This window comes from Manis javanica, chromosome 15 (genome assembly GCF_040802235.1).
Source record: "Manis javanica isolate MJ-LG chromosome 15, MJ_LKY, whole genome shotgun sequence".
NCBI classification, from domain to species: domain Eukaryota; kingdom Metazoa; phylum Chordata; class Mammalia; order Pholidota; family Manidae; genus Manis; species Manis javanica.
In genome coordinates, this window is record NC_133170.1 from 75,707,813 (window position 1) to 75,721,485 (window position 13,673).

The 13,673-nt window shown below is 39.2% G+C and overlaps 1 protein-coding gene across 11 annotated transcripts in view; it reads right to left on the minus strand.

Moving 5' to 3' along the window:
* CIT (citron rho-interacting serine/threonine kinase) overlaps positions 1-13,673 on the minus strand; it is a 151,192-nt gene that overhangs the window by 113,830 nt on the left and 23,689 nt on the right. For all 11 annotated transcript variants that reach the window (XM_073223900.1, XM_073223901.1, XM_073223895.1 and 8 more), the window contains exons 6-9: positions 9,675-9,817; positions 8,692-8,785; positions 3,000-3,203; positions 1,413-1,566 (exon numbers count right to left, since the gene is read on the minus strand). In XM_073223900.1, coding sequence (XP_073080001.1) covers positions 1,413-1,566; positions 3,000-3,203; positions 8,692-8,785; positions 9,675-9,817 — 595 coding nt within the window. The remainder of the gene's footprint in view (positions 1-1,412; positions 1,567-2,999; positions 3,204-8,691; positions 8,786-9,674; positions 9,818-13,673) is intronic.

Consider the following 13,673-nt stretch of genomic DNA (forward strand, 5'->3'; position numbering starts at 1 on the left):
GAGATGGATATGTTGATTAGCTTGACTGTGGTAATCATGTCACCATGTATATTTATATCAAATCATCACGATACACACCTCACTATATACAGTTTTTATTTTAAAAAATATATTAATTAAAAAAAAGAGATCCAGTTGGGTAAGGCAATTTCCCTGATATAAATATGGGGGTAAGGAGGAGAACAAGTTAAAGACAAGAAAAAACTAAGTGGATATTTATTAGGATATGAAGAAGTTAAGCAGATGGCCATTGAAGCCATGGTAAGTCAAGTATGGAGTCAATGAGTGTGAGGATGACCAGGGCTATGAGGATCTGTCACAATCATCTCATCCCAAAGATGACCATGACCTTCCAGAAATGTGCCTCACGACGGATGGGCCACATTCTACAAAGACACCTATCCCTTACAGGCACCGTATAATTTAGAGAATAGTAGTTACACTTGTTAAGCCCAATAGGCCTAAACCTATAAACAGCCTGAAAGGAAAAACCTACAGCAAAACCTGGGACTCCTGACACAATACCAAAAATAACACCAAGGTTTACCAGAACACATACTAAAGTTACTCGGGTAATTAATCACCATGCACTGACTTCCTCGAGTGGAGAGTGTTGTTAAACATAATCAGCAAGAGCATGTACAGAAGAATTAACTGCTTGTTCAAGAAGATGACAGAGATAAAAAAGGCAAAGCAAGAAACGATTAAGTATTTGAACGGCATCTGAAGGAAACTCCATCAAGTTTTCCTAAAGTAAAAAATGAAGACTGCACTGAAAACACATTGCAGATTAAAAACTCTGAACCCTGGAGATTTGCAGGTTGATGCCTAAAGATTATAAATAAATCTTTATATAAATAAATAATGAGGCTTCATATAAACAAATAAAGCAATTAGGCTACCAGAAGAAAAATAATTGCCAAGGCAAAAACGTATGGAAACTCAGCCTATTTAAATATTTTTCCAGGAGCTTAGAGAAACCGGCAAACTTTTTGGTTTTAGTGCAGGACTGGCCATTAGCAGAGCAACCTGAGCACTTTGCCTGATTTCTGAGTCTTTTTCCTAGTCTGTGCATGAAATACGAAAGACCACTTTTCCTCTGGGAAGAAACTCTGTCATTCCAAGTGACAGCCTTTGAACGCCATCAATCTTCACCTCTAAGTAACTTAGGGATACTATTCTAAGGGCCACACAAAGATAGAGTTTGACAAATGACTCAGTTCGATGCAAACAACTTTAAAGTACAATTATTAGTCAAAGACAGCTACATTAGCCTTTTCTATTCCCGCAGATAATTACCTCTTACTTATATCATTTATACCAGCTTCTGTTGGCCAGAATAATTTCAGATCATTCTTAAGTGTTTACACTTAATCCCAACACCAGTATTGAAGGAAGGTGACTCTACTTACAGTTATGAATGTCATTCCAGTCGATTTTAGAGAAGAAAGGATGGCAGCAAAGGCCTTCAAACTTCAGTCTTTCTTTCTGGCCACACAACAAACTCTGAATCAGGTCAAGTAGTTCACTACTAACTTTGGGGTCATCTGGAAACTTCAAAAACCGCTATTCCAAAAAAATTAAATAATGATTTCCTTAGTAAATTCAGTTTCTCATGACCCAAAGTTAAGAAAGTTCTCACATATGCAAGTTTGTCTTTTTTTTAAAGAGAAGGAAGTTTTGTGCCCTCTTAACTTTGGACCAAAGGCATGTTCCCGAAATAAACGGCCTGTTCACATCAATAGACCTAGTTCCTTTGCAAGGGTTCAATATCCTTCATGACTTGACCCCTGGTCACCTCTCCTGTCTCATCTAGCTACACCCCCCATCTTCTCTTTGCTGCCCAACAATGATGAGCTATTTAAAACTGCCTGTACAAATCATGCTGTTCTCTCTGCCTAGGACACCCTCCCCAACCCAGGCACTTCCCTGCCTGCCTCTCTGCCTACCTCCTCCACCCCATCATCCCTCCTGTGTGCTCCACTTTTGCACACACACAGTGTACTGTGTTTCTGTGTAATGATGGAGAAAAAAGATAGAGCCTTCTCCTTCCTTCTCATCAGTGTAAACTGGGTACCTAACAGTACCTAGTGCGAGTCACTTGTCACTGAATGAGTGGATTGAAATGAAAGAAAGAAATTAGCCCCAAGAATCCTCTAAGGGAAAACTTTAACTCAAGAGGAGATTCAAGAATAACAAATAATATATGTATGTATGAAGTACATAAAATATGTATTATTTGTAAACAAATAGGTGTTAGGCATTCCAGAAAGATGAACTTGGGTGAGACACAAAAACTTATGAGTTAACTTCTCTTTTTCCTTTAGATTGAAACTAAAACATATATATACTTATCACATCCTTAAGAAATGGGCTTAATATAGTGAAAAGTAAAATTACTGGAAAATAGTTTGAATTTTACTTCATACATATGTATATATTATTGTGTTTGTATTTCATGTCTTCATCCAATTCTACAACCTTGGCTAGGAGTACTAAAAAGCAGTATAACATAATATCAAGTGCATGGACTTCAAAATCAGACTGCCTGTGTTATTTTGGGCAAGTTACTTAACCACTCTGTGCTTTGGTTTCCTCATCTGTAAAATGAAAATAATATTACCTCACAGGGATGCTCGAGGATTAGCCAAGTTAATAAACTATATTTACTCAATTCTAAGACTCACACATTTTTTCACATTTAACAGTGCTGACATCAAAATGCATTTTATAATCAATGAAATATCACAGATTAATTGGCAGTGTTTTTTCTTTAATGGTATATAAAATAGCAGGGGCTTACAATTACTGGCAGTTGAGAGTCAATAAAATAACAATTAATAAATGTTTAGGACAGCTTTTGGTACCACGCGAGTGCTATAAAAGTATTTGCTATCATTATCACCCAATACTACAGGTCTGCATTATAACCATTCATACGAGCAATTTTTAAATGACATCTCTCAATATAATTTCAAAATCTGTTAGTGGCTCTTTACCTGGAAATTCATGATGTTATTGAAGGTCCTGGCTGAGGTTCCTTCGGTGAATGGTGACCTTCCATAAACCATCTCATAAGCAATCACTCCCACTGACCACCAGTCACAGTCTAGACTGTAGACACCTTTTCCATCCCCATTCATCACGGTCAACACCTCAGGGGCCATGTAATCTGGGGTCCCAATCGGGAGTTTGGCATTCACCTGGAAATGAATAAATAAAACACAGAAAAACTTTCAATTATCTTCAAATAGATTGCCAACAGCCACTTTTCAGACACAAGCTGATTTGCCTCTGATTACTATTCTTCCAGGCACTTAAACCTTCTGTCAAGTGGCACACCATCAGGAAATGCAAACGATTTACTAATTAAAAAAAAAAAAAAAAAGAAAAGCATATAATGCAATCCAAAAGCAAAGGGGCACGAGTTGCTGATGATATATACCATACAGACTTCGGTTACATAAATGAGAAAACGTCTTTCCTGACACACATTACTGATAGGACAGAACTTATCTTACTTAAGAAAATGACCACATGACAAAGATATCCTAGATAAACCTAGAAGATCAGTCTATCCACTACTAAAAAACTAGCAGCTACCTAGGTGGCAATGCAATATTACAAACGTGAGCTAAATCTCAAGTTTAAATATTTGGAATCAACCTTCCTACTTGGGCCCACCCACAGAGCAAGACATGATAAATAACTTCCACCAGAGGACAGATGTTAATGAGTTCATTTTCCTCACCCACCCAAAGCCTGCTCCCATGGTTCCCTCCCCACTGTTCAGAACCCAGAGGCCTCCAACCCAATGGTACCCAAGCTCCTGACCCTGGCAAAGAAAGATTAGGACAATGTGGGATGTCTTTTTATAAAGCTGAGTACATTTCATTTAAAAAACTCTCCTTTTTGTCTGAGAATGTGTCCTTGTATTTCAGTGTTTAAATGTCCTTTGTTTCTTGAAACGATGCTGACGAAGGTTTTCTGCCCCTCACCCTATCCCTTCCTACGCAACCTTGTAAGCTGGCAGCTCTTTGGTCTTCAAAATTGTTTTCAAGTTTTACTAAGCCATGAAATTCGAACTCTAAGGATCACCTAACTTCTTACCCATCAAAACAGAAGACCTGACGTTAGTCATCTACTGTGCTGACCAGTTGTCCAATAGCCCTCCATCTAAAAAGGCTTCTCTCACAAAAAGTTGGCAGTTTTGTGGCACCAAAGAGCTTTCTCCCAATTAGAGGTTGTTAAGTGCCCGACTGAGCCGGGAGATTTTATAGGTATGGCCCCACATCTTTAAGGCTGGGCTTTATTTATTTCATGAAAGTTGATTTGCTTTGCTTTATTTGATTGGGGATTGAGAGGAAAGTAGGTATTTTGAGAAGATACTAAAAGGTCTCCTTCCCCAGCAATGAAGACCCCAGCTCTTCTGGCCTGTAACTTTAATCTTGTCCATTCCTCTGACCCAAAGACCCACTGTTGTAGGAAACAGGCTCATTCTCTCTGCTCCCTCTTCTCACCCCTTCCCTCAGGCCCACCATAAGTTTTTCCAAACCCTAAACCCAGAAAGCAATGTGATACTGTCAACTGCTTTGGGCAATAGGATTTCCACTGCAAATACTCACTTGAGAAAGCTGGATGGTCACACCACCCAAGAAACCCACAGGCCTGGGTTGATGGACAAAAGTAGGGAGAAAGGAGATATATTTGGGCTAAGACAGGGCATTTTAATCTGAGGAACTAAAAGTAGCTTAAATCAAATAGAAACCTTGATGTTGAGAAGCCTGGACCAAGACTTCTGTCTTTTAATGTGTGTGTACAGCTCAGCACAGGATTAGGATTAAACTACAGGATCTTGGTAAAAATGCTGAACATTGATAAAAAGAAACAAATATTTTCAAAATATCAAAACAAGAGAAGTAAAAGCATCTTGGTTTGACTAGGGTAATGCCACTGTATCATTGATTAAATGCTTACCCTTTATGCCTAATTACCTTGCAGAACAATTAATACACAATCCTCAAATATGCATTGTTTGCACTTATTTGGTTTATTTTTATCATCACACTAGATTGTTTAGGAATACCCAGTTCTCCTTGCTTGCAGGTCACAGGGCTTGGTGACTTACCTGCTCATAGCCAAAGAGTTAAAAGGAACTTGACTGGGTCACATTTATCGGCACAACCCAGCAGTGGGTATCAGTTGTCAATGTCGTATTTTCAAATCCCAGATCAGACTTATTGAAGAGAGTCAGATAACTCCCCAACTAATTCTTGTCCCATAAATGATATGTGATTATACACACTGCAGTCAAATCATTTAGTCATTTTCTAGATTTTAAGGAAAAAAGTTCCCTACCTTGCTTTACGTATATCTCCTACTACAGTATTTATAGTAATTAATAAAAGTTAATGAAAATTTAATTTTCATTAGTCTACTAAATTTCCATTAGTTACTGACTTCCAAGCACATTAAAACTATTCAACATATAATCTCACACATCCTGATAAGGACTTAGCAAGATGCTTTCACTCTCCTCTGGTAGAATTCAGAGCCAGTTAATCTGGGTAATACCTTAAAAGTGGAAAAGTGTGAAGTATACCAGGGGCCCAGCCTGCCTGCAGTACACCATCTGACAAGTTTTACTAAACTAAAGTTAATTTTCACTATACTGACAAGAAAATATACCAGTTCAGCAGGAGACAATATGAAAATGACTAAGAGATGGAAGACTCAATCACATTTTGGGAGATAGGTTAAAAAGAAAGAAAGAAAAGGATTAATTCAGCAGATTGTTTTACAAGCAGAAAGCAGATGAGAAGAAAGTACAAAAACCACTGTCATCTTCTCCCCATCCCTTTCCCATAAAATGCTGAAACAGAAAACAACCTCAACCTAACAGCATGAATGTACACCTGCAGAAGCAGGGGGGAAAGTTCTCACTATGTTGTTCCTCTTGTGGAAAAGAAAGAAAATCTTTTCACTCCTGCATAAATCTCAAAAAAGGCTATCTCCTATGGGTTTCCAACTGCTAAATGGGGCTGGTTATCACTTAACATACTATTACCACTTAACATATAACGCTATTTACAATCTCCTTGCATTTGATTTTGTGAGAGCTGAATGAGACAGGTTGGAACTATTAGCTATTTGCCATTCTTTGAGATTCTAACAGATGAAGTGGGTGACCTGAGTCACACGGCAGGTGGATGGCACAGCTCAGTTCAACATCCCCCCTCTAGGCAGGATGGTCCACCCGTGTTTCCTAGGGAAAATGCTCCAAATCAACAATGAAGCTGAAAATAAAAGATGATGTAAGATGGGAAACTCAACAGATCTAAGATTCACAAATATCCAAAATATATATATATATATTAGTTGGGAGTGATAAAAAAGGATTCAGTGATTTTAGGGCAGTACATACATTAATTTTAGTAAATGTGGGTTTTATTTTATATAGTATATTCCAAGTACAAAAAAACATTTACAACTTACTTTAGGCCTATTTGAAAGATACACATGTTTAACCTACCACCGTTGATCAAAAATACCAAAAGAAAAAAAAAGTGTAACTCTATATCCACATTTGACTTGGTCTAAATTGCAGATTACTGGACTTCTATAATGAAAGGCCTTTGCACTTAAAACAGTCCTAACAATCCCTTCTTATCTCTTTGTCACATTCTGGCTCTAAAAGCACAGAATTCTGGAGATTCAGTTCTCTCTCCAAGAGAGGAAAAAGTACAGTATTCTCCAGTGTGCATGACTGAGGGCCATAACTCCTTGACCGAAATAATCAGGGGTTGAGCACTGAGCTGCAAATAAACCAAAGTGCCTCTGGGAGGCTCCCCACCTGGAGTGAAGGTTGCTACAATTAGAACTGAAAAGGGCAGTTTGAAGCACTGAATAGAAACCTGAAATGAATAGAGCCCAGCATCTCCATCAAGAGCTGGAGAGTGACAGAGATAGGCTCTTACTCTTCATTCCCATTTATTTACCAGTAAATATTAGCAGGAACTTTGGATCATAATCTAGTTTGCCAAGTAGGTTTTCTTATTGCAAATACATATTGCTGGCTCTGATTAACAAGCTTTCTGATGCTTCTCATGATACTGCAGTGGTTCTCAACCAGGGGTGGTTTGTCCCCCAGAGAAGATTTGGCGATGTCTGCAGACATTTTTGATTGTCACAGCTGGAGGGGAGGTGCTACTGGCATCTAGTGGATAGAGGCAAGGGATGAAGCTAAACATCCTGTAACACACAGGACAGCCACCCTGACAAAGAATTATCCAGACTTAAATGCCAATGGCGTTATGCGCTTATGCTTCAATTATTACCAGACTATGTATCTGTGCTTCAATTTATTTCTAGGTGTGTGAGTTTATTAAGGTCATTATGCAATGTATACATTTTTGAATCCTAGATGATAAAACCTGGCATTATTTAATTTTTCTGTGCCTTATTCCATTGAATTCAACACCTAAGTTTTCATGCCTGTTTCTGAATTATAACACTTAAAACATAAAATGTTTTGAGTCTACAATCTAATTCTTACTGTAAAGATCAAGTAGAATAGATTATAAGAACATAATCTGAGAAGAAGAAAAATAAAAAAAACAGTGCTGAGGTTGAGAAACCGTGACTGTGGACAGCACAGGGAGCCTGTTTTTCCAAAGGCCTGAACATCAAGGGAATTGTCTCAAGGAGACTCAGGTCTGCAGAACATGGAGGCCAGACCATGCAATGCAAAGACTTAACCTAACTCCAAGACTTTCCTACTATCAATTTAATGGCACCCACCCTTCCTCCAAGGAACTTGAGAGAAAAGGCAATTTTACCTATTGCCCTTTATGAAGACTAAACTCTCAGAGCTGGGGACATTTTGAAAAGCAGCCTCTCTAAGCTCTTCATTTGTGCATTTTAACTAGAATCAGTATTTTCTAGAGAAAGAATAAAAGGCCAAGTTCCTAAGGACTTCTCTGGGTCACCAAATAGCTCAGTTGTGAAATTATTCTTAAAATCTAAGTCCCTTTTCTCTTAGACTTACCATTTTTGGCAGAGCTGACTGGAAAATGCTTTTAATCTAACTTTGGTTTACTCTATCATATTTTTCCTTAAGTATTCTCACTCTTGATCTCAACAGCTACCCTCCTGCCTTCCTAATTAGTGCATGGAATACAGCTTAATTTACATCAAAGGGCCTGGACTTAGAATTGACATTCTGAGCACTTGCTTCTTAACACTTAAAGATACCTGGTTCAAATGCTCCGGTGATTAATTGCAATTTTGCTGCATAGGAAATAAAGCATTTGAGATAAATAAGGTTACATTTCATCAAAACATTTTAAAGTGAAAAAGATAATGCAACAGAAGACAGTCCATAACAAGCATGGAAAAATGAAGAAAAAAACAAAATAAGCAGTTTCCCTTCTTTTTAACCAAATTACAAGAATGTTCCTAAAAATGTTTTATAGGGTATTGACACGTATTATACATAAAATGGCAACCAGGACACGTAAGTCTGGATAACAGCTCTGTATCCCCTTCCTACCCCTGGAGAAATCATTTCATACACTGGCAGACAGATGAAGGCTTCAGAATGTCGCTCAACTTTATCCCATATTTTCCAAACTTACGAGGACTATGAACACTTTATAGTATAATCTGTGTTATCTTATTCCATTTTGTTACCATCTTATTTGAGTTCATTTTAGCAGCCGATCCAAAATCCACCAGCTTGATGTGTCCCGTTCGGTCAATGAGAATGTTCTCAGGCTTGATGTCTCTGTAAGAAGATCAGAGCCACAAATGAGCATCATCTTCTCCATGCCAACCAGCAAGCAAGTGCTAACCTAGGACACTGACTGAATCTCACTGTCTGTATTCTGCTATACGGACCTCCCTAGTGATGGACAAAAATAATAAGTAAACATTTTGCAAAACAAAATATACAAAAGAAAGAAAGAAAAGAAGGAAGGAAGGGAATAGGGGGTGGAAGGAAGGGGAAGGAGAGGAGAGGGGGGAAAAAATACATGTTATTAGATGGATTATTTCTCCAAAAGACGCACGTTTTACAGTAGGCAAACTAAGGCCAAAAGACAGGGAACTTGCCCAAGGTCATGTAACTAGTCAATGGAAAAGCTGAGAATCAATTTCAGGTTTCATGATTCCTGGTCTAACCATCATTCTATTCCCACAACATTCTCAGACGTACATAAGCATCAGGTGAATGAGGATATAAATAAACACTGTCAACCTAGGATTTTGTGGAATAGCATTGTAAATTATTAATGGGCCAAGTCAGAAGTATAGCTCCACGGTCGTGTTCTCCTACGAGGTATTCCAGTTCCTCCTGCAAATCAAATCCTGTTCCCAGTTCTCTACCATAACCCAAAGAGCCCGTGCAAGAGTTCCCAGTCTTACTAGCTACGTTGACAGATCTTGCTGGCAAACTTAAGAACATTACAATTCTAGGTCTGCTTCACTGTTGAATAGGTTAAGCTGAAATGCCCACCATTTTGGAAAATTTACTTCCAGCCAGCTGTAGCCAAGACTGGCTCGAAGCTGGCTGGATTTTGTTATTTTGATGCTGAATTCATTCATCCATTCACTCTAGTGTATGAACTCTTAGGTGATACCAATAAATTCTCAGCATACTACAGAGTCTCACTTACCGATGTACATAGCCCATCTGATGAACACTGTGGACAGCCAAAATCAGTTCGGCTAGGTAAAACTGAATCATATTCTCATCTAATTGGTCCTCGTATCTATTCAAAAGTGACAGCAAGTCCCCTCCAGGCAGATATTCCATGACCTGTATAGAATGCCAAAGTTATTAATTGTTCATATACCCCCCAACAAAGGAAATGTCTCAGTTAGTTCCTCCAATACTGCCTGATGTGTTATAATTACATGTCCACAAAGCAATGAAGATGTGTGAGACATATTCTAAGTCACGTAGGATGAGGTCCCTGCCCTAAGGAAATTACATCTATTACCCAAGAGAACCAATATAATGAAAGACTGGTCCCAGACACCACGCACAATGTTTGCAAGGCAAGCTTGAAAAACTGAATTAAATCCACCCACTCACCTACCCACCCTAAGTTAACACCCCAGACATCCCCAAAGATGAGGTACACAGTGCAGACAAAAATTCCTGGAGGGTAACAAATTCCCTGGCATCCTTTCTGCCTTCCCCTTAGCACGGAGCAGAATATAGGGGGAGTGCAATGAGTGTGATACAATCTTTTAAGTCAGCATGGGAGATAATCTAAATGTCTCTGTTAAAAATGTAAATGTGAACACATACCCTTGGACCTACTTCTACTTCTGATGATTGATTTTACAGGAACTCACAATAGTTTGTAGATAGATTCACTGCAGCATTATTTGTAACACAGGAAAAAAAACCTGCAAATCACCCAAATATCTGTCATCAAGGGACTGCTAAAATATGATATATCTACCCAATAGAATATGATGCAGATATTAGGAATGAAAGGACTCCACCTATTCACACTGCCATGCAAAGCTATCCATGGTGTTATAAAGTGGTATCCCATACAGGATAAAGTACAACCCCTTTCATTTGATTACAAAAATGTATTACACTTGCTTGTATATATATAGGGGAAAAATCTAGAAGAAAAATATAAAGTACAGCCTCAGGTAAAATACTTAATTAGTAAAAATATTTCTTTCACCCCAAGAAACCAAAATCCTTCCTCCTTTTGATAATAACCAAGTGTGATATTCCTGAGTCAACAAGCAGCTTTGAGGCCAATTTACCAGGGTAGCTTCAAACATCAGCGCAGTGGCTTTAACTCTCTGCCTTTCAGTTTTGTCCTCTGTAAAATGGGTATAAGTCTAAATCCCTCGCAATACTGTGCCTGCCACCAACCTGGCACCAACACCCCCTTTACTGCATGATCCTGGGAGAAGGATCATGGCTGGGAGAAGCTGGGAACCATATGGACCATCTTTGCCACCAGACCAGCCCTTGCTGAGTTCTTCTCCTGTCCTTTGCTCTGATTTCCCATTTCATGAGCTATGTTATAAACGTCTTTTCAGCTGTTGCAAATCTTTTCTGGAAGGAGGTAAGATCTGAATAAACATCTTTAAAAAAAAAAAACCAATGTATCTCTCAAACTACTGCATTCCAGAAGCCAACTTTGGGATATGAATTCCTCCATCCTCCTCCAAATTTCTGTTTACTTTTTGCCCAGAATTAGAAGAAAGCTCTAGTCAAGTCAGACCTGGAGCATCTGCCCATAACCCTAGAGGCCCCAGGCTGATCCAGTAAAGAATCTTCCCTGCACCAAGTCAACCCCCCACCAGAGACCCAGGAGGAGCCAATGACTTGCATCACTGGGAGTCACCCCCATTGACAAGGCATCTTACACACAGCAGGTCCTCAACCAGATGCTGGACAATTTGAAAAGTAAGGTTCCATTTGCCCTGAAACTGCTGGGGGCAAAAAAAAAACTTACTTATGAACTAATAAGAACAGCAACACTTAGAAGGGGCAGCATCTAAAATGCAGGCTTTATTTTCCCCAAATTCACAGCAGTCATAGCTACTCATCTAGTCCTAGAGAGCCCGCAGGAGCCACCTGGCTGCCTATAGCTCACCCACTCATCCCAACCTGGTTCTCTGCAGGCCCTGGGTATGTGGGTTAATGCTAATTTTTATGTCTGCTTTAAATATATATTGCCATTAAAAAGGTCTTGAACATCCACCAAAAATAATTTTTGTCACAGATAATAACAGAAGTATTCATGCTTTTAGAACCAAAATGTCTTAAAATGAGAACAATGCATATTTATGACAACACATGGCAGTTATAAATTTTCTAATCTGGCTCTATTAAAGATGTGAAAAATAGAATGGCCTATAAGTTTAAGGATGAGAAAGTCAAACACACAGCAGCCACTGGCAACTTTTTAGAGCTTGCGAACTGACCACTATTAAATACTTAGTGGCTATTCCTGAAAATTCTGTTTTTAATGGCCAGTAAGATGGTTCAGAAAATAAGAACCACCTCTTAGAAAGGCAAAAAGATATGTATTCTTTGCTCCTAATCAGGAGATCCAATTTCCTGAGCTGAAAATCTCTGCCCAAACTAGATTAGTCTTTTCTATGAGTCGAACAATTTTTCATCCCTTCAAAACAAGGGTTGATTGAAAAGACAAGCAGCAAAAATTGTAACAGCTGCTCCACATCATGAGGCCAAAAAAGACATATGAAATGACAAACCTCTAAATAGACTGGGTCCATATCAAAGAACTAATCAAACTTGACCCATCAACATGATCCCAGATCACCATACTAAACATGTCAACTGTACACCATAATGAGAACTTAAATTGGACATTTATTGAGTAAATTTGGCTATCCCAAGATGTTACCCCTATTCTAAAACTATCATACTGGGGTACAGTCACTTATTCTGGTACGAATGGAGCCCATGGGGCAGACAGCTTGTGTGCGGTTAACCCAAGCTTAATCAATCATCTTGCTCTTGAGCTCAGAGATACAGTAAAGAACTAGGATGTAGGCACTTCCAGAACATGCTTTTAGGCTTTTAAAAATGGTACCAAATCAAGAGGCTCCAAAATTACCATCAAAAGTCACAAACTGTGGGCATTCAGGTCTTCATACTGAATGACTTGCCATGAACCGAAGACCAGAGTCAGCAGAACATATGGGCAATTTCAGGCCGAAGTCACTACCCAGGCTATGCCAGACAGTCTCCATTCGCCACATCTGGTTTTGCCCAAAAATAGGATTTCATTCCTGACTTTTACTACTCAGAGATGCCCAGTGAGGCGCTGATCCCCACAAAATGTGGCTTCTAACCTAATTACATTGGTAAGTTCTCTAGAGCAGGGCCTCACAAACCTGCCTGCCCACCAGAATCATCTGGGAAAGCTCTTTTAAAAACAGATAAAATACATTCATACAAGTAAACATTTGAGTGCCCACTATGTGTCAGGCACTATTCTAAGTATTAGGAAATGAGCAGTGACTGAAACAGACAAAAACCCTTGCCTTCATGGAGCTGGAATTCTAGGGGAATGAAAAAGAATTTTTTAAAAGACCTAAGCAGTATGAGAGGGTAAAGTATGTCTCCTTCCCATCCCAACCATTCTGAGAGCTTGTGAAAGGACCAGCTCCAGACTTCATGCAATCAAGCTCCACAGCTGGGGTCCAGGAATCTGCTTTTTTTAAAAAGCTAATGGGTAATTTTGGTGCCTGGTACAGCCCAGCACTGCACTGAGACCTGCTGCTGGTGACGTTTTGGAGCCAATGTGGCTCCTACTCCTACTAGAAAAGTTTCTACAGCAGAGGTGCCTCTGTATGAAACCTGGCCTTAATAGAGCCATCATTTCAGCTGCTTACATTTTTTCAGTGACTACCTGGAACCCTTCTGCATATCAAGACAAGATCACTGACAACAAAGCAATAACCAGTCCATCAGCACTGAAGCAACGGTTCTGCATCCATGCGTGGACAGAAGATGTCCCTGTGCCAGCAAACAGCTGCAGGTCACCCAAATGGTGATCACTAAGGCATGGTAATCAAAGGCTGGGAAATGGAAGGAGGAGAAAGAGTCCTACAGTGAAACAGCCCTAAACAATGTGACAACCCTGCAGATGGCAGAGAAA